This window comes from Sturnira hondurensis, unplaced genomic scaffold, assembly GCF_014824575.4.
Source record: "Sturnira hondurensis isolate 20B ecotype Veracruz unplaced genomic scaffold, ASM1482457v3 Scaffold0000396, whole genome shotgun sequence".
NCBI classification, from domain to species: domain Eukaryota; kingdom Metazoa; phylum Chordata; class Mammalia; order Chiroptera; family Phyllostomidae; genus Sturnira; species Sturnira hondurensis.
Window position 1 is genome coordinate 6796144 of NW_028073027.1, and position 21695 is coordinate 6817838.

The 21695-nt window shown below is 51.3% G+C and overlaps 1 protein-coding gene across 1 annotated transcript in view; it reads right to left on the reverse strand.

The window, feature by feature from the left end:
- The window catches only part of XXYLT1 (xyloside xylosyltransferase 1), a 162359-nt gene that overhangs the window by 122394 nt on the left and 18270 nt on the right, over positions 1 to 21695 (reverse strand). Inside the window, exon 2 of the mRNA XM_037040231.1 lies at positions 10580 to 10727. Coding sequence (XP_036896126.1) covers positions 10580 to 10727 — 148 coding nt within the window. The remainder of the gene's footprint in view (positions 1 to 10579; positions 10728 to 21695) is intronic.

Genomic DNA, 21695 nt, shown 5'->3' on the forward strand with positions numbered 1-21695 from the left:
CAAAATAGAGTAGTTCAAGATACATACCTAGCAAAAATGTATTCTGGTCACTGGAGAAACATTTATTGATTGCCTACGTGCCTGGTTGTGTTCTAGGCACCAAGAACACGGCAGTGAATAAATGCATAGCACTTCCTGCCCCTGTGGAGCCCACATTTGCACGGGGAGACAGATAATGAAAAAAAGTCAACTGCATTATCTATTAGATGGTGATGAACCGGGAAGAAAAATAAAGCACAGCAGGCGGGGGTCATGGCACTTCAGAGATGGTACGGTTTTACACGGGAGGGTCAGCAATGCTCCACTGAACAGGTGACATCTGGACAAAGGTCTAAAGGAGGCAAGGGAAGAGGGCACAGAGATGACTGTGGGGAGAGTGGTCCGGGAGGAAGGGGCAGGGAAGCTGGGGCTGCTCAGCGGAGTGAGCAAGGGAGGGCTCGGCGACTGTCAAAGCTTTGGGCCTGGGGTGCGGTGGGGGCAGGCACTGCAAGGTCATAAAGCCATGGAACCAAAGCTGCGGGACTGGAACAGGAGGTACCCAAGCATCTGCCACTTAAAGCCCCTGTAAGGGTAATAAAACGGCTGAATAGAATGTGGTCAATTGCCGTAGGTGGCCAGTCTGCATCCTGGATTGTATCCAACCCCTTAGTCTGCAGGTGAGGACTGGCCACCTGAGCAGGGAAAAGTGCTCACAGAAAGGTGGTAACTGAGTTAGAAACTGCAGTCAGCTGCACCTAGTGTGGGCGTTCGGGGTCATCCAGAAAAAGCCTGCTACCTCTTTCCCAGGACGGCCCGTCAAAGCAGCCAGGTGTCTCTGGTGTGCAGGCCCAGTTCCTTCAATGGTTGATTTCAGGACCCCTCAGCTGCAAAGTTTCTTGTACTATTGACATTTTGGCCACATAATTCTTTGCTGTGGTCTGTGTTATGCCTTGGAAGATGTTTAGTGGCACCCCCAGCCTCTACCCACTAGAAGCCAATGGTCGACAGGAGACAGCTGACATACTCAAAATATCCCAATCAACACAGTTGTTGATGAAAATGAAAAATGTGTCTTTTATTTAAAAAAAGTGTTGCGGTGATGTTATGGAAAAGAGGTAACAGACTTTTTGGCCAACCCAATACATCTCCCTCTTTTAAAACAACTCTGTACCCGGGGTCCCACCACAATTCAAGATCCAGGTACAGTCTTCCCAATGCTTCTGGGTCTAAGGCAACTTCAGGCATAACTAAAGCTACTTCAGATCTGCTCAGAGAGCAGTCATGGTATAAGCGACACAGTGAGTGAATAACTAAAATGCCACACCTAATGACAGGCTCCACTCCCATGCGGCGGGGAGAAGAGGAAACACTAGCTGAGGAAGGGCCTTCTTCTGAGGCTGAGGCTTCCTGCCCCCACCCCCACCCCCACCCCCACCCCCAGAGAGCGCTGGTGTAGCCAATCTGGTTTATTACTCTTATTTTAGGGCAGCATTTCTTAAACTGAGTCCTGTGAAACAACCCTGTCTTAGAATGTGAATGGGTGGCCCTCAAAAACATGCTGTTCTGTGATGTTATATTTGAGAAATGCTGGATTAAAACAAAGTTAAAGATTATTTTTCCTTCAGAACTTGCCAGAGCTTTTGATTTGCTGATAAGTACTTGACCCTCCGAGAGGAAAACCACTAGAAACATCTCACACCAAGCCCCCCTCCACGCCAGGCCCTGTGATTCTGCACACATGATCTCCATGGTCCTCATGCAATCCTATGGTGCCTATACACTCATTACTCCCACTTTTTAAACAAAGCATCGGCGGCTCAGAGAAGGCAGGTTGTTCACCCATGGCCTCTGCGAGGAGTTAGGATAGGGTGGGTAGGACTGGGTGTTATTATAGCCAGAGAACTCAGAGACAGCCCAGTGACCCCGAGTCCTGAGGAGGTTTCTGAGACATTCACACAATCCAGGTGGGAAAGCCAAGGAGCACTTCAGTGTTAGCTGGGGTACGGCCCAGAAAGCAAGCAAACCAGGTTGAGGAATGCAGCTTCGGCCCAATTTCCACAAGGCCTCTTCTCCCAGTAAACGTCAGGGACAAAGGGGGTAGAAGACAAGGGCGCCTCTTGCCCCTGACCTCCACCACACCCCGGGACCCAGAAGGCACACACACCCACCTGCAGGGACCCCCACATTCGATGCACGTCTGCCTCACTGGGGGAAAACTAAACATTGATTACAGACCAGTTTCCTGATTTGGTTTCAAACCGAACAAAGTTATTAAATTCCAAACACCAGCCTTAAAAGCCTTCTGCACTTTATAAAACTGCTATAAAAGAACAGTAGAGAACATTAAAAATCTTTCATCGGGGTGAGCAAAAATACAAAAAGCACAGAACAAAGAAGTCCAAACTAAATATGGCTTTTACTACATTTATTACATTTCACTTCAGAAAAAAAAATTTAAAAGATGAAATTTTAAAGGGTTTCTCTAAAAGGCTGAACACTGACCTTAGAGTTTCAAAGCATGAATGAACGGATGCATAACTGAGAGCTGCCCGTTGGATCTTTCCATTTTAGTCTTGTCCCCAGACCGCAGGCTTTCTGGCCCAGCCTCCGGTCCCTCTCATGTGGGCCTGTGAACCTTGGCTGAGATGCACCTGCACGTTAATTAACCAGAAATTCACACCAGCCTTTCCCAGCCAGCGCCACAGACCCAAAGCAGACCCGAGGCTGTCCTCTCACCTCTCAAGAGTCCAGCCACCTGCCTCCCGCCTAGGACAGAAGGGCCCCAGGGGCAGATGTTCAGGGTTGATGGCACCCATGACACCAGGAGAAGAGCAAGGCTACCCCACCTCCATTCATGGAGGGCTTTGCCATTCTTTTCTACAATAGCAAGCATCACACTAGCCTTCAAGAAGGCGGCCCCAGCCCTGGGTGGTGTGGCTCAGTGGATTGAGTGCTGGCCTGAGAACCTAAGGGTCACCAGTTTGATTCCCAGTCAGGGCACATGCCTGGGTTGCAGGCCAGGCCCCCAGTGGGGCATGTACAAGAGGCAACCACACATGAATGTTTCTCTCCCTCTCTTTCTCTCTCCCTTCCCCTCTCTCTAAAAATAAATAAATAAAATGTTTTAAGAAAATAAAAGAAGGTGATCCCAGAGCAGAAGAGGCCCAGGCCCCAAGTCCTACATTTCAGGGATTTTATAACATTTTGCCTGGTCTGTTGGTACACACAGATCTCCTCAAAAAAAACACTAGTAGGATGGGGCTGCTGGTGGTGTGACTGCGGATTTCAGGAACCCGAAATCTGGGAGCTGGTGGAAAAGGTCTTTTGGGGAGTTGGGGGAGGCAAAGCATTTTTAGCTACATACCTCCATTTCTAGCTCATAGTAACCCTGAGAAGAAGGCAGGTCAGAGAGGACAATCAGGGATAAGACATGGCATGACTTGCTCAGGATCGTCCAGCACATTTCCTTATCCCATAGCAGAAGCTCTTTCCAAAGGCAATGTGGGTGGTCTAAAGGTCGAAAAGAACTCCAGCCCCACACCCTCTGGTGCTGGGTTTGGAGGCTTGGCTCATCGCCACCACCCAAACAGCTGACATTTACTGGCCCTCCGCCATGTGCCTCGCTCAGTGCTAAGGGCCACTATACATATCATCTGGTTAGTGCTCTAAGTAAGTACTATGTCATCCCCATTTTATAGATAAGGAAACGGAGATCCAGAGAGGAGACAAGCTAATGCTCAACCAGCGTCCAGGAACCATTCTAAGCCTGTTATGCATACTAACTCTTTAATGCTCATTATAACCCATGAGATGTGACCTACTATCTCTCCATTCTACAGATGAAAACACTGAATACAGACAGGTTTGGTAACTTGGCCAGAGGCACCCGGCAGTCCAGTAAAGGGGCTGCCATGAACCCAGGCACTCGGCCTCCAGGCCTATGTTCTTAACCACTATACCATCTGGCCACTTTTAAGTAGCTTCCCATGGTCACAAATCTAGAGAGTCACAGAGATGAAACCCAACTCTGTCTGACCAGGAGCCAGAATCCCTATTCTCTGTTATCTACCTACCAACTCCCCTTTCGACCTATGTCAGACCTGCCTGGCTCTGCTCCTTCAGACACTGGGGCTGGAGGTTGAGGGAAGCTCAGTCATGGTCATGCATTGACCCACACAGTAGACCAAGGCCAACCTGGAACGGTGAAGCAGCCCTTCAAAAATCTCTGGGCCCCACAGACCTCGGCGGGTGGCACAGCAAGGGGGCAGATATCACCAGCAGTGTGTGTGAGATGAGGCCCAAGCAGTGGCCCTTTGAAAAGTGACCACTCACATTCTTTCAGCATGGGAGGGGGAAATAAGGGCAACTTTACGGTGGAGAAATCTGACAAATACTACCTCGGCCAGCTGATCCAGGTCAACATCAATGGTGACAAATCATGCACCCTTGGTATGATGTGACGTATCATTGATGTGATGTGATGAAAATGGCAACATGGCAAGGCCAGCCTCTAGCTCAAGTCAGGAAATGTGTAGGGTCACCCTCAGTGTGCCCTGGCTGGGAGTCAGGGAGCCTTGGTCCTGTCCTTGCTCAGCCAGGCTCTGTGACCCTGGGAAAGTCTTTCCTCCTCTCTGTGTCTTGATTACTTTGTCTTAAAAGTGAGATCATAGTGCTTGCTGTGCCTCACTCTATGAACATGAACATGAACTCCTCTATGAAGATGAGGATTTACAATTGATGGACATTCTGTCCCAGACAGGCAAAGAACACACTCTTCCTCATCTCAATGCCCCCCTCCTCAACATGGCCCAAAGGGAACCAGTCAGAGTGGCCCGCCCCATGTCCCATGGATGACCTCCCGAGCCCTCCCGGGCACATAGAAGTGTCTAGACACCAGCGCTGCCAGCACAGCTCACAGCCATGGCCACAGGAATCCTGAGTCTGGAGGGGCTGTCCCCCCACCACAGGCTGAGTCAGGAGAGGCTGCCACAACCCACACCCACCCCTCCTCAGTGTAGGATGTGTACAGGGTATGTGCTGAACTTCACTCCTCAATTGTGGGGAGGAAAGCAACGGAAACACAGGGACCTGGAAACATGACTCCATCACGAGCACAGACCAAAGCGAGTAGCTGCCCCAGACCCAACTGGGGCCCAAGGGGTATAAACTGCCTATCTCATATGGAGCTGGTTTGTCCAAAGCTCATCAGGAAGTCAATCAAATGGAATTTCTGTAGCTCCCCACACCAACAGAAACCAGGGTAAAGGGGTCAGGTACCCAGGCTAGCCTACAGAAGCCAAGTGGATGTAAACTGTAGCTAAAGCCTAGCTCTATTGCCCAGGCCTGGGTTTCAGGGCCCAGGGGCAAGGCTCAGGGGGTCTAGGAAGAAAAGTACTAAGAAGGAAGACAAAGCTTCCTCAACCTTTCTGGGTTCAGACCTCGTCAGGTCTGAATGAGGTTGTTGGCCCCTCTCCTCCCGACTCCCATCTGCCTGGACTCAGGGGTTTGTCAAGGTAAGCCCGAGCCTACTTCCAAAGGCCCAGGAGTACACCGGACTCCAAAATACTTTTTGCTCTTTCCTTCAAACTTTCCCTCAGCCTCATTTATCTATTCAACAAACATGTTATTCATCTCATTCCCTCTGGGCATGTATCTCGATTCAGTGTTCAGAGGACAGCACCTGGCCACCTCCTCTCCCGCCACTTCCCAACATGTGCACCTGCTGGGACTGTCAGAAGAAGTGATGTGCTTTTCCCAGACACACACCACAGCTCTTCCCATCTGCCAAACTGCACCCTACCTGTTTCTACACAATGAAACTTCACCCATCTTTGAAAGCTCTAGTACCACCTCCTCCACGAAGCCCTCCTTCTTGTCAAATGCCTGACTGAGCCTCTTCTGAAACCCTCAGCATTATGTGGGTCTCCCTTGTGGCCTTCGTGACATCCTGCCTAACTGCCGGCCCCAGCACCACAAGCCCAGGAAGCAGCAACCCGGCAAACATCTCCGAGACACTCGGAGTGGCCAGCACATGCCATGCAAACACCAGACCCCTGGCAGAGGATGTCTACTGGCAGAAGGTTGACGCCCAGACAGAAGCCTTCTAGGAAAGTTTCCCAGGGCCTCTGGCAAGCTTGATACATTGCCAAGGGTCCTGGTCCCTGCCCTCCCTGCCCAGGGAACACCGCATCACAATCATATACCAGTCATGGTGGCTCAGCCTTGGTAAGGGCTGTTTTCATGGCTCACGTCATTCATCCAGAGCCAAGAGCCCCTAGGACCTGTGTACGCAGGAGAGGGAAGCCGCGGTCCCCGAGGAGCTGCTATTCGCTCCCGCAGCTCCAGTTGGGCAAAAGTGCTTTCTTTTCCATTATGTGAGATGCTCCCAGAGGCGACAAACCTACCACCAATGGGAGGAGAGAAAGGCCCTGTGGGTGCAAGTGAGGAGCGGAGAGTGGCTGCGTGTCTATGAAGGACACATGGACAGGCAAGTGTGAGCCACAGGACCCGCCAGCCAAACGTGGCCCTTCCAACAAGAAGCAGAAAGAAAAACAAGCTCTGACCAAAAGCACAATCAGTGTGTTTCACCTCCAGGGCCCCTTCGTTTCTCACTCTGCAGACGTGATCTGAGAGGCGCTGCTCTGAGGGGTACAGTTGGGGCACAACACACAGGTGTAACCACCCCCACCCAGCCTGGCCAGCCCTGCTCCACAGGACTGCAGGGAGGGGCCAAGAAAGAGAGGAGATAGGAGGCCAGGTTTCGTCAGCTTCAAGGCACTGTGTGGGTGCGAGAGGCTGGACATTCAGGTCTGGCCATCAGAATAATCCCAGGTCAAGGCATCAGAAACCCGGACGGGAGGCCAAGTTCACCCTGAAACTCAGAGAAGTGGTCTGACCTCAGCTCCTCTCTTCCTCTCCTGTCAAGTGGGGACAGCAACTGTCCTGACATTCACATGTGGCTGCCCAAAGTCCCTCCAGGAGGTCGAACATCAACGGACTGAGAAAACGTCCAGAACCTCGTTCATGCAGGCTGACAACGGTGAGGGAGGGGCTGTCGACACAGGCTGGCTTTGTAAGTGTCGCATCTGACCCAGCCATTCCACCCATGGGGAGTCATCCCAAGGAAATAACCCTCCTTAGAAAGTACAACCTTTATACACATCTATAGTATAATTTAGGATCACAGAAAAAATAAAACATATCTAGGTGGCTGAGATGAACTCAGTGAAATGATTCAAAAAAGGCTCAAAGACTATGGTGACCCAGAAAATGACGGTAAGTGACATGAACTGAAAATGTCATGAAATACAGCTTAATTGTACCCTTTCTTTCATTTGGGGGGTTTCAATGAAGGTTGAAGACACCCAGAATGCTTGAAACATAGAGTAAACACCTGCTTGGCCTAAATTATTAAAAAGCTACATGTTGGGAAGGTACAAGGTAATCAAGAACAGTGACGTGTTTCTGTAGTAAGAGATAACTGTTTTTCTGTTTCAGTGTAGTTTTCAGGTATTGTCTTATGAGTGGATGTTGCTTTTAAAAGACAAGAAGTCCGCATATTTTAGAGGCAGTTTAAGGAAAGAAGGGTGATCTTTCTGTTATGGGGGAGGGTGAAAGGGGAGGCTCAGAGGCAAACAAATAACCTGGACTTCCGGGGCACACACTGGATGGGGCCTCCTAAGGCACAGCTGGGGGAACTCAGCTTTTCTGACTCAGTCTTCCTGGGTGGGACCCCGGGCTGGTGACCCGCCCTTGCTCCATTCTCACTCTCCCAGAGAAAAGGAACGCTGTGAAACAAAATCACCCAAGGAGTGCCAATTACACAAGAACAAATTCATCAACCAAGGCCAAAACAACAGCAATTTCTATGATTTAAATAACGAGTACAAAAAAGGGCAGCAATATCAAGACGGCACTCACAGCGCCTGTGGCCTGGGGGCTCAGCAGAAACACCCAGACCCTGTGGGAGCTCCAGGATGCTCATTTCATTTTATGAATAGCAGCTTTTAGTAACTCCCCAAAACTCTCCTCTTAGGAACCAGACTCTGGGCAGATGTAGACATTAATCTCTGGCAGCAGATGATCATTCGTCTGAACAACCCCTGGAAAGACTGGCATTGGGTCTGCCTGCTGCATGTCACACAGCTCCTTCCCGGCCTCCTGACACAGACCATCCAATCCGCAGCCTGGGCAGCACAGCTCTGGCCAAAGCCTTGACTCTGCAGACACTGCCCACTGGGCACGGCCAGGACACCAGCAGAGCAGTCAAGAGGCAGAGGGACAGCAGCGCGTGGCTCCCTGCACCTCGTCATCTGCACTTTACAATTTACCTCCTGGACCTCCCGACTACTGTGGGGTGGAAACATCTTCGTGCGCTGACAGCCCCCAAGGATGATGGTCTAGCTCCCTTCCCTCTGGTGCCCCAAAACATAACCTGGTCTAGAGTCTAGCACACGGCGGGCAGAGACCTAACAGCCAGCAAGGGATGGAAGGAAAGGAAGGCCAGGCACGCCTCTTGCCGGGTTTCCGCTGACACTTGTCAGTTCTTTGGGCACAGCGTTTCATTCAAAGCCAATCACACCTGTGGGACAACAGGGCTGACCAGGCCCTGAAGGCCCATCTAGCAAACTCTTAAACTAGTTTAATCATGGAAATTGTCTTTTTTCAAAGATTTTTATTTATTTATTTTTAGAGAGAGGGGAAGTGAGGGAGTCAGAAAGGGAGAGAAACATCTGTATGAGAGAGAAACATCAATCGGTTGCTTCTCATACACACCCTGACCAGGGACCAGGCCTGCAACCCAGGCATGTGCCCTGACCGGGAATTGAACCGGCGACCTTTAACTCTGCAGGACCATGCCCAACCAACTGAGCCACGCCAATCAGAGCCACTCGTGGAGCTCTCTGACCAAACAGAATCCTGCTCCGAAGCTTGGTCGACACAGTGGTCAGGACCCACTGCTAGGAGTGAAGGTGGCAGCAGGAGAGGCGGACAAGGCACAATGGCTCTTCCCTTGGCTCCCCCAACCACAGAATCTGGAAGGAGATTCCTGTGACCCTGGACTCTTCTAATCCAAACAGCTCGCCAGGTCAGCCTCACTATTTATAGGTGGGGAAACCGCGGTCCACAAAGAAGAACGGGCTCTGTAAGTGCTTAGTGACTGAACTAGAACCAGCACCTGTCTCTCCCCCCAGAACCCAGGGGAGCAGGAACCGCACCTTCTTCCACTCTGAGCACCAGCACCGGGCCTGCCCGGAGAGAGCGTGCCCATGCGGCCCAGCCGAGGGGGTGGAACAACTGCTATGTGGAGAAGCAGGCCTCCCGGTCAGACGGCTCGGCCACCCTCATGGCTGCATAACCCGGGGCAAGTCACGCAAGTCCTCGGTCTCTCTCGTCTGTAAGCTGAAGGGCCGGTGAGAGGACCCAGGAGATGACAGAGACAGCCACACCTGGTCTCTGCGAAGAACCACAAATGCTAGCTCTTCTGCCTGTGCCCTTTTGGTGAGCTTGTCTCCTCTCTCCTCAGACCCCTGCTCAGTGAAGCCCCCTGAGCCCTCCCTGCCCTACAGTGAAGAGAACATTCAGGGGTCCCCGTGGTACAGGAGCTTGCCCTGTGGGGACAAAGTCTAGATTTTCCCGTGGGCTGACAACCTGCCAACGAAACTGAACTTCGGGCTCCAACTCCCGAATCCCTGGCTTACCAGACCCCTTCAAACCTTGCTGCTCTGGACACCCCTTTCGCTTCCAGTCCACTGGGCTGGAGCAGCAGGTTTCCACCACAGGCTCTGCTGTCCCCTAGGCAACTGGGTTTTGTCTGGTCTGGGGACTACCGCAAACTCAACCCGTCACAGCTTGAGAGCTGCTACCTGAGACCCCAAAACTCCCCTCCTCACCCCCGAAAAGGCTCAGGTCATCGTTCACCAGGCCAGAAAGTGGGGAATATCCAGGGCTCCAGAATCAATCAAAGACCATCGACAGGAGAAGAATCCAGAAGCCTAGGACACCCCTCCAGTGAGGCCACCCCCAAGGCTTCTAGTCCAAGGGTGACCAAGCTTGCACGCATTCCCACACAGAGCCGACCCACCAGCCATCAGATGACCACATCTCTTTAGCCCTATGGGAACTGAAGTCCAGAAAATCCTCTAATTAGGCATCAGAGTTAAAAAAAAAAAAAGTCCTACTCAAACATAATCTGCACCTCTCACATCTAGATTTGATATTTTACAGTCAGATAAGTACAGATTCAAACTAGAAAGAACAGGATCACAGATCTGGATGGAGGGTCACCTAGTCCTACTGCCATTTACCAGATGGGCAAACTGAGCACCCAGAGGCTGGGTACCTGCAAGGGGCAGAGTCAGGGCTGGAGCCCAGAGGCCCTGACGCAGGGCCACCACACTGCACCACTCACACTGTGCGAGCCATGCAACCTAGGGCCCTGCCCTTGCTTCTCTGGGCAGGAAGCTGTCACATAGCAGGCATTGCTGGCCCCCTTGCCCTCTCTTTGTGCATCAGTGGAGTTCTTCTGACACACGGCACCAGTGCTACCAGAGCCAGGGAAACAGAGGCAAACGCCAAACACCAGGGGCTAGCAGGTTACCTTTGGGCATGATCTGATGCATGGCGACTGAGAGGAAGAAGATGGAGTCACTGTAGTAGGTCCCGGAGCCAGCACTGAAGTGCTTCTGCATGGCCTCCACCACCGGAAAGAGCTTGTCCGTCAGCACGGCAACATCATGGAAGACGACCTGCAGCAGGGCACAAGGAAACCACAAGACACTCAGCACACACGTGGGCCCACAGAGGGGGACAGACAGTGCCCCTCCAAGGTCACCAGCAGGGCATCCCAAGTGAGAGTTAAGGAAACTAAGGGAACGATGATGAGGCTGGCTATGGGGACAGGGACATCATGTGTGCAGGCACTGGTGTGGTGGGTGTAGTGGAAGAGCGGGAGCCGGGACGGGGACGTGAGCAGCCCCCAGTCTGCTTTCGGCTCCTGAGCTCCAAGCTGGGCCACGGTGAAAGTAGTTCTCTGCCTCATGACTGGAAACCACACGAAACTGTCTGGTCCTGAAGTTAGGACCCTGAGCACGTCTGAGTGGCCAGCACCGGCCCCAGCATCGCCACTGCCGGTGGCTGCTACACGTCCCTCAGTCCAGCCGGGTGCTCTGCCTCCCTTGCCCAACGCTGTGAACAGTGTGAGGCTCCCTGGAAAACGGAACCCCAACGATGCCTACTGCCACAGGGAACACATCCATGGACCCAGCCAGCATTTCGTGAGCGTCCCAGACATTTAGGAGGTGCTGTGAGAAGTACAGAGTCTAGTCTCGGAACACTTAGAGTCTAGAGATGTCACAGCTGCTCAGCGGAGTTCTGCGGTTTATTCTCACACCCACACTTCGGTCTTCACGACAGCCTGGGATGTCAGTGCAGCAGATGTCACTGTCATAGCTCCAAATGACAAACGAGAAAGCAGGTGCTCACAAAGGTTACACTTGCCTATGGTCACCTAGCTAGTAAGTGGTGGAGCCAGAATTTGAACCCTGGTCTAGAGATTCCAAGCCCCATGGTCCTCCCACTGTAAATATACCCTCTTTCCTCAACAACAACCAAGGCAGGAGGACACCACGAGGACCAGTGGGTGGAGCAGACAGTACTAACAGGACCCTAACAAGCTGCCTTCCTTGTCTGACATTCATCTATATTTAAGTCCAACCCTCATGGAGCCCCGGCCTCATTCAAGATGCCAAATTACCACGCACTCTGCTCATGTGTTTCTAAGTTTCCCCTGCTGCTCCAAGTGCCCTGCAACATCTAAAACACCCCACTGTACACACGAGGCACTCAATAAATGCAGCCCAGGCCAGAAGCCCAAATAGTCTTCTTCCCCCATGCCTCCCTCACAAGAGATCTGCTGATGATCCCTGTCTCCTCCTACCCACAGTGAGCTGCCCTACCCCGCCCCCGTGACTCCCGACTACACAGGCACCAAAACCCGCACAAGGTGTCCCCTGCCTTGTGCCCCTCCAAGCCAGCCTCTGTCATGCCTCTCAAGTGATCTTCTATATCTACAAATCCATTTCTCTTTTTCCTTGGCTTCAAACCCTCCAGTGACTCTTTACTGCCCTCAGTTAGAGTCCAAATTCCCCAGCGAGGCGTATGAGGCCCTGCGCTGGTGGCTCTGAATATCTATCCCTCCTGCCCTCCCTCCTCTGGGGATTGGGCAGAACTAAACCCAAGTCCTCACCCAGCCCACCACACCTCAGTGTCCTATGTCCTTGTATATTTGTACCTGCTCTTAGAACTGACTGGAACCCCCTCGCCCAGCCCTACGCCTCCCTGCCAGCCCCATCTGTCTGGTCACTCACTCCCACCCAGTCTTCCAACTGTGCTCAGACACCTACTCCAGCCTTTGCACGACTCCCACGACTCGTCAGGCCCTGGTGTGCACCCTGCACCACACAGGGGGAGGCTCCACAGCTGCCCTGTTTCTACATCTGCTGTATGGCACCTCCTTGAGGCCAGAGTCGGGACTGCTTTGTGCCCTCTCTGAGCCTCAAATACAGAAATGATAACCCCTGCCTCCTATGGTGGCTGTTGGGACTACCTGGGACATGCAGGTAGAGTACCTGGCTCAGGGGCCACTGCGCAGCCCTTAGTCCTGAGTGTTGGTGTCCCGCCCTCACCTCCCTCTACCGTCCCTGGGTCCCTCCCCTCACAGATCAGCCTTCACTCATGAGCCAGCTTCTCCCTGTGAGCCTCATTACACCTGCAAACCACTGCTGGAGCCTGGAACTGGACAAGAAACTGGAGCTGACAAGCGGCTTCTCAGAGAAACAGAAGCCTCTGCATTCATTAAGAAAGAAGAGAGAGAATGGATATGTATAACCAATCTTCCCCCCAAACCCCCAGCAGGACCTGCCATAGCCAAGCTAAGGGAGATACAGAGATTACAGCAGCCAGATTCCTCCCCTGCTCAGGTCCCCACCTCACCCCAAAGCTGCACAGGAGACAATTACATCCCATCAGCATTAATGGATTTATGGGGACAAACTGTACTCAGTACCCTGTTCCAAATGCTGTAAAGTGTGCTCTAATGAATATCTCACATAATAAAACTACTTTAAGATAAATTGATATGTTCCATGGAATAAACCTGATGCAGCAAGAATCAAACCACAGACACTGCAAGTGTGAATCAAAGCCCCCAGGTCTGGCCCTGGCCGGGTAGCTCACCTGGTTAGAGCACCACCCCAATACGCCAAGGTTGTGGGTTCAATCCCCGTTAGGGCACATATAAGAATCAACCAATAAATGCATAAATAATTGTAACAACAAGCTGGTATATCTTCCTTGCTTTCATCAATTGAAAAAAAGAAACACTCAGGCCTCCCCATGTCTAAAACAGGTCTGCAAACCGTGATCTCCCAAGAGCAAGGTCAGAGTCTGGCCCCTTCTGAGGCCCCAGCTCTACCCAGGGTCCAGTGTCAGGAAGGCGTAGAGAAGTGAGAGCGAGGACAAGAGAGAAAAATAGAGGGAGAGAGACAGAGAAAATGCCACACTCCTTCCATTCCTCCTCCCTTTCGAATCTCCCACGTCAGGGGCTGCAGAAGGACTTACCAGGGACCCTAGAAACCAGGAAATGTATCGAGTGACTCCCATATTGAAGGCACAGGCTTCAATGGTTTGACCAAGTTGACTATACAATTTGGGGGGAAATAGATTAAAAGTCAAATCGCTATTTGTAACTTTTATTTTTATATATTCATTTACACACAGGAATAAAATATATCAATGATAAAATTAAAAATATTAATGATAAAGTATTACTTTTCCAACACCCAGCTAACAAAATGATTTCCTTTTGGACTCTTCACAGTGTCCTCAGCCTTAAGGCCTTCGCCAGCCCTGGAGCAAAGCCGAGTCACCCAAGCCGTCTTCCAGAACACACCGCCCTTGTCATCCATTTAAGGCGTTAGACACGGCTCACTGTGAAATCACGTAGGATGTCGTCACTGGAAACAATGTCCCAACCCACACGTACCCACGTTCTTATCATTAAGGCGGTCGGTTTTTCCATCAGCCTATAATCATATATTTGTAGCCAGTTACCACTTTCCTTCTATTAGTGATTTTTAAAGGCTCACTTATATTGATATTCTACACTTATGAGATCAAAACCCCAGAAATAATGACTAAACCTGTTACATTACTTTGCCTTCTTTTATTCTTAATTAATGCTGTCATGTGACTCCTAGAAGTACCAAGTCCTGTAATGACTGAGGCTGTTTCAGGCTGACCTGTTCTCAAACTGCACTTGGCTGTTCAAAATAAAGCACATAGGGGAGAGAACACTGTGTAATATGAGACTTTGAAAAGACTCAACTCTTTTACTAAAGCACAGTTTAGGGATGGGGGGACGGAAGGCTTGCCTCACATCCATCGTGCACAGCACACTCCCAGCGTTTCCGAGGTCAGGAGGCCGAAGCAACCAGAACAAGCAGCCTGGTGCCAGGCAGGAGCAGATGTTACTGCCACCGTGGCCCTGGGCTTGCTGGCACAGACAGGCCTGAAGAACGAGGCCACTGCTCCCCTAAATGCGCACTGGGGACATAAAGCCATGCCAAGTCTTAGCTCAATTTGGTGGAGAAAACTCTCTTATCACTGGACACACCCCACTGGGAACCAGGTCACACAAGGCTCCGGAGCCAGGAAGGGAAGTGGCAGGAGCTGGCCCTGCACACAGGGAGACGCCAGGTTTCCAGGAACACCAGCGCCTGCTTAAAGAACAACAGCTCCTCCAGCCACAGGCGGCAGTGCTCGGCTGCAGACTGTCCCAGAAAAGCTGCTAGAGGGAAGAGGGACAGCGCAAAACTCTGGGAAACCTACCCAGATCTGACATTCCTGGTGCCTCCTACCACGTGCTGGAATCCATCTACTGCAGGAACAGCAGACAGGTGTCCACTTGCCTCTAGGGATTGCCCAGAGCACTGGGTAGGAAGGATTCTGTGGCAACATCTGGAGTCGTCAAGAAAGTGCCATCATCAACGGCAACGGGTGTGCAACTCACCCCCTGTGGAGCCGTCGCCCCAGCTCAATGGGCACCCGGCCTTGGCTGGAATCATGACAGTGACGGGGAGTGGGTGCCTCCTGAGGGTCACCCACAGGGTGGGGTTCACAGTTCTGGGTGCACATGCTAACTCCACCACTTAACTGCCCGGCCACCCCAGTCAAATAGTTAAACTCCACCTCTTCCATAAAAGGGAACAAATCAGGGTGCCTATCTCGCAGGGCGTTTATGAGGAATGTAGTAGGAGCTCGGTAAAGGACAGCTGACTTTATTGCTCCATTCCAATGCAGTTAAAATGTCTTTCCCATATAAGAATACCTAGCTCTGAGAAAAGAATACGTTCTGTAAGGAATAGACCGAGATACTACAGGGCAACGCTCAGAGCTACCTGGCTGATGGCATCTGTCTAGGATGGAAGGTGGTCCCAAGATGACCGCCAGACACTGTGGCAAACCACTGGGATGGAGCCCTGTCCTTGGAGGGTGAGGAAGAAAAGACTAACACACTGAGAGCAGACCTTGGAGAGAGACCAAGGGAGCGGCCTAAATGCTCCTCCGAGGCAGATCATCAGAGAAGGACAAGGTGACTCCAAAATTAAAAAAAAAAAAAGTGGGAGCAATAAAAAAGAAAAGGTCTGTGATAATCTTCCGGACTGTGAGCGCTCATGGCCAGCTAACAGCGACATCAGACTGTTGCCCAGGCCATCCAGGTGGCCCTGACACGGCCGAAGGCTCCACAAGCACGAAGCCGCCATTCCCACAGCAGTTTCGCATCCAGCTCCCACGGCCCCACGCCGGCCTCCCCTGGCCACTCGGCCCCCGCTGCCCTGGCCTCCCAGTCTCAGTTCCACCTCTCAACACCGGGCAGTCATCCTTAAACACAAACACACTCCCTCCCTCCCTGCCTCTCTCCAGCACTCACTACAGAATACTTAGTGATCACTGTTTAAAACAAACATTTCTTATATCATGAGTATAATCATCATTCCTTAACTCACCTCTTTTACAAATCATGAGGTTTTGGTTTTTTATATTTAATACTAAATTTTCCTAACCATAGAAGGCAGTTTTCTACAAAATAATGTTTTCCACCACAAAGCATAAGAAACGACATGGGACAGAAGGAAAGAGGCAGAGGAGGAGAGACAGAAGAGGGGAAACCGCACTGTCCGGGTCGTACTGAGACATCTTCGCACACGCTGTCCGAGTCGGCCTCCTCCCCAAGAAGTCCTGTGGCTATAAGTCCGTCAGGTCTTCTTCACCAGATTCCCGGATTTGTTCCTGTTTGAACAGTAAATTCCCCCGACCTGTAACCTCCCAAAGAATGCTGTGGTTTTACAAGTGACCCCGAGAGGGATACCCTTAGCCAGCTTCCTGCTTTGACCAGGCAGGAAGGCAGCTTGCCCCACACTCCCACCCCCTCCCCTAGAGACCCTGCTCAGCCCCAGTCTACTCCTGGCTCTGTGGGACAGGAGCCCACGCAGGCCCCCAGAGCGCCCTGCAGAGTTCAGGCCAGTCAGACACTAGGAAAGTTTGCCATTTTCTGAGACTGCCCACTGTCCTAGGTTTCACGCCCCCCCCAGCCCCATCCAGTGCTCCCCTAAATGGGGCAGATGCCTCTGGAATGGTACAAAAGGAACTTCTAAGAGGCACACAGACCAACAGTTTTATTTTAAGATTTATGGATTTATTCTGATTTGTACAGTAGAATACTAGAATAATTAGTAAGAACACTCTGGAACTATGATTCCACCGATGCTGCCTAAGGAGAGGCTACGGAAAAAGTGGGAAAGAAAGGTGAGCCCGTTTAAACTAAGTATGAAGTAGGCAATGCTGCAGGTGGTTCTAGGACACTGGCAAAAACTGTGCCGTGGAGGACAAGTTCAGATGACCCAACTTCGGACAGAGACACTGCTGGTACCCATCGCCTCCTCTCTCGGGTGAGATGGAGCATTTCAAATGCCAAGCACAGAACCTGGTGCCAGGAGGTGTTCACACAGAGTGCCTGCCTTCCCCAAGGTCACGCCCGGCTGACTGGCATCAGAGCCAGATCCCTGCCTAGCGCCTCTCCATCAATTCCTGTCTGTAACCTCGAGCTAAGACAAGTGTCCCTGGCCACGTTCAAGACCCCAGGGCTCTTACTCCCGACTCGAGGCACCGGCATGTGCTCATCATGGGCCCGCAAAGCAACAAACAGAATGTGTGTCGGCAGCAGCACAGACAAGCATGAGCTCATCCCATCCTCACCGTAACTTGTGTGCTTTTAGTCAAGGTGGCCCTGTCCAGAGAGGTGAAGTCGCCTGTCCAAGGTGACCTGGTAGGTGGCCGAGGCCCAGATTTGAGCCCAGGCCTTTCCGATTCCAGAATGCAAACAATCTCTCAGCCACTAGGGATGGCCCCCACTCCACCTTTCTCCTATTTTATTCCCTCCTGGAGGGGCAGAGCCCCTGAAAGGGTCCCCTACCAACCCAGCTCTGTCCCCTGAGGCCTCAAGTCCATGTCTACATAAACTTGGCAGAAAAGTTCGTTCTTCCCCTTTTCCTGGATGGCTCCAGAACCCCCTACTTCTTCCGTCTCCTGAAGCCACCATCCTCCCCCCTGGGCCAGGACAATGTCCTCCAACAGGTGTCCCTTTCATTCTGTCTTCCACACAGCAGCCAGCAGCCCTCCTCTACTCAAAACCGAGAGGCCGCTGCACTGTCACTCCATCAGAGCCCGAGTCCTCCCTGGGACTGGGCCGAGACCTGGCCTCCCCTGCTGCGTCTGCTGCCCTGTCCCACCTCGTTCCCCCAGCCTCTTCCTCTGCTGCCCTGGCCGGGTTGCTGCTTCTCTAACGCACTAAGAACTTCCCACCCCTGCCTCCCTCTTGCTCCTCCCACCACCATACTGTCAGCAGCTGCTGCACCAGCTCTTTTAAATCTCAGTAATGGTGTGCCCGTCCATCCAACAAAAATTGCAACCGCCCCGCACTCCCTGTGCCTCTTATCGTGTTAATATACCGTATTAATGACTTACTCACCTCCTAGGACACTGTACGATTTACTTGTTTGCTTATCATGGAACAACACAGAGGTGAAATGAAACCTGACTCTATTTGAGCCCCCACTTCCCTGAGTCTCAGGCAGCAAAGCAGACAAATGGTATCAGCTCATTCAAGCCTCTTCCTGCCAGAAAGGAAGCACCATAAGGGCAGAGGTTTTTGAGCTGCTCTGTGTCTTGCGTTCGGTGACACAGACAGTGTGTATCGATGCCCTGGGACCATGCTGGTACCCACTGAGCACACAGTGCACACTGGCTCAGCGAGGGCATCACACAGCAGCAATACTGGATGGGGTTACATGGGCCTTGAACATGCTCACTGCGAAGAAAACAGAGCTCAGTCATGCTGGCTCTCTTGAGCGCCCCCCGGAGGCCAGCAGCAGCCCATGGCTTCCCTTCTGCCAGCACTAAACTGGTTTGGCCTGAGGCCCCAGGATCTGAGGCCCTTCCCTCTGGCTATAGAAAACACAGACAATTTCACTGAGGAGATGGTTTCATGCCACAGGGAGGCGACAGCCGGGCCCCAGGGCAGTGCCAGGCCATTGCTGCCCAACACCCCATTCCAACCTGCCAGGTGCTCAAGGCTCAGCCTGGCAGCCATGGTAGAAAAGTGAGACCACTCTGCTAATCAAAAAAATTAAAAAGTGGGCAAGCTGCACAAGTAGAGCCAAGAGGCCATCAAGGTCACTGATTCAACCCTCACGTTTCAGACAGGAAAGCAAGGCCCAGTAAGAGGGGAACAGGGCTCTGCCCACATCACACAGCACGTCCCTGGGAGAGCCAGCTCCAGAGCCGGGGCCAGGCCTTCTCAGCCTGCCCCGTGGCAAGGCAAGACTTGGGTGAAGGCTTCTCCACCTTCAGCTGGAGGCACCTCCTCTCTGGCCTCGTCTACAGAGATTCTGGAAACGCCAGTTAGTCTGGTCTGCATTCTGCACAATGGGGAGACTGCAGAGGGCTAAGGAATGCTCAAGCTGGCCCTCAGTTTCCCTTCTACCCTATTCTCAGGGCACTGCCTCCTGACATGAAGGTGGCAGGACCCACAGCAAGAAAAGGGGGTCTATACCAATGCTCGGGAGAATGCAGGGTGGGAGAGAGACCACCAGCCTAGACAAAAGCTCAGCAAGACCTCAAAAAGATATACACACCCTAGGCCAGAAATGCTCTCGCAGGTGTGCAACCTAGAGAGACCCAAGCACCTGTGTATACACATAGGTGCACCTGCGTGTTCAATGCAGCAGTGTTTGTGATGACAAAACACTGCCACTCCTCAGAGAGAAAACACACAAGCTGGGGTCTGTCTACCCGTGACGGAATCCTACACAGCAGTTACAATGACCAAACGAGACCCACATGCGCCTGTCCGTAAAACCCTCACAACCGTAATGTCCAGTGAAGAAACACCAAAAGGATATGTAACGACAACATTTATGTAACTGTTTAAAGTGTGAAAAGCGCCCTGGTTTGGGTGGCTCAGTTGGTTGGAGCATTATCCTGTACACCAAAAAGGTCTCCAGTCAGGGCATATGCCTAGATTACAGGTTTGATCCCCGCTTGGGGCACGTACGGGAGGCAACCAATCATTTCTCTCTATCTCTCTCTCTCCCTCCATCCCTCCCTCTAAGAAAAGGGATCATTTCTCATCCCTGTCCTTTAAGAAAAATAAATAAATAAAACTAATAATAAGAAATAGTAAAATGTAAAAAGCAACGAAATATACATGTTTACATGTAATCTATATATATGCAATCTATATTTCTTATGGACACACACATATGTGGTAAAAGTACAAAAACACAAATTTCATAATACACACTGCCCTCTCGTGTGTGATTGAGAACACCTCTGGAGAAGGCAGGATGGGGAAGAATCATGGGTGGGCTTCAGCTAATCTATAACATTTCATTTCTTTTTAAAAAGTATCTAAGCAAATACAGCAAAATGTTAGCTCCTACTTAACCTACATAGTAGGAAAATAAGTGTCCATTACATTTTTTCTGAATTTTTCTGTATCTCGATGTTTCATAATTTAATGTATAAAAAATAAAATACTAGAATAACAATTAAATAAATTAATTTTAAAAAATACTAGCCCTGGCTGGTGTGGCTCAGTGGATTGAGCACTGGCCTGCAAACCAAAGGGTCACCAGTTCGATTCCCAGTCAGGGCACATGCCTGCATTGCGGGCCAGGTCCCCAGTAGGGGAGCACATAAGAGGCAACCACACATTGATGTTTCTCTTCCTGTCTTTCTCCCTCCTTTCCCCTCTCTCTAAAAGTAAATAAATAAAATCTTTAAAAAATACTAAAAACATTAAAAATTTTAAAATAAAATAGTACACAAGAGGAGAGGAGAAAGTGTGAATTAGCGGGCAAAACTCTTCACATAGAAGAGTGAGCCCTGAGCAGCACGGTCGCCGGGCCCTGGTTTTCACATGTTAACTTGTGAGCATGGGGCCGTTCAGGATGGCCAAGTGCACCCGGTGAGGAGTTGCGGAAGGGCTCCTGGGAACCACTCAAAAGAAGAAAAACACACACACAGAGATGTTCTCTGTGGTCTTGTTCAAAGTGTGACACCTCAGAAACTCACAGGACAGTTTACAAAAGAAACACAACAGTAAGTTACACCACAGCCATAAAATCAGTGAGCACAAGACAAGACAAAGACGAGAGAATGTTTGTGAGACACACCCACGTGCGGGCCCCATGTTAGGTGAAATGAGCAGAGAATCAAACGCCCTGACCGCGCCTGAAGTATGCTGCGAGTGGACAAGGCTCACGGGGAACACGGGAAAGCTACAGCATTTCCTTAGATTGGGAGTTTTATACACTCTGCAGAAGCAGGTCATGACGGGCTCCCACCGCCCGCTTCCCTCTAATCACTCTCTCCTCCCGCTTCCTCACACCCACTTCAGACCCCGGGACTCGGATTCCTCAGAGCTGAGTAGTCTCATGGGGAATGAGAAGTCCCGCTCACATTTCCAGGCCCTAGTGAATGGTCCACATGAGTCAATACCAGATGCCATGCACATCACAGCAGAGGGCTCCAGGTCCCCAATTCTGGAATCAGGCAGCTGAACAGCCAGCTGCCTGAGACAGACTTTTCACCTGAAGTAAAGAGAAATGTTTTCACTGAGCATTTGCTCTCAGTCTTGTGATTCTCTGAGCGAGTCCTCTCAGTAAATAACTTCCATTGCTCGTGCTTCTGATCAAAGCAAAAGCTGCTCGGGGCATCTGAGACCAGACAAGTGAACGGAACCAGCCTACATAGTGCCTTCCATCCTCTGCAAATCCTGCCCTTGACCTTGATGAACTGCTGAGCTCCAAGCCCTTCGCTGAGAAGGGAGTCACCAGGTGGGCTGAGTTTCAACTGGAACCCATGAAAGAAATGACGTGGTCAGACAGGTTGCGGAGGTGCCCACCATCAGCTGTCCGCAGGGAGCACCTTCAGTTGTAGAAGGCAGGCTTCCCCAAGCCCCTGAGCCATGCTCCCTGTGGGCACCTCACATGCCTTATCCACTAGCCCCTCCCAGCTTGAGGAAGCCAAAGGCACAGCCGGACCCTGAGTGAGTGATCAGGGTCCCAAGACTCTGGCTGTGACTCAGATGTCAG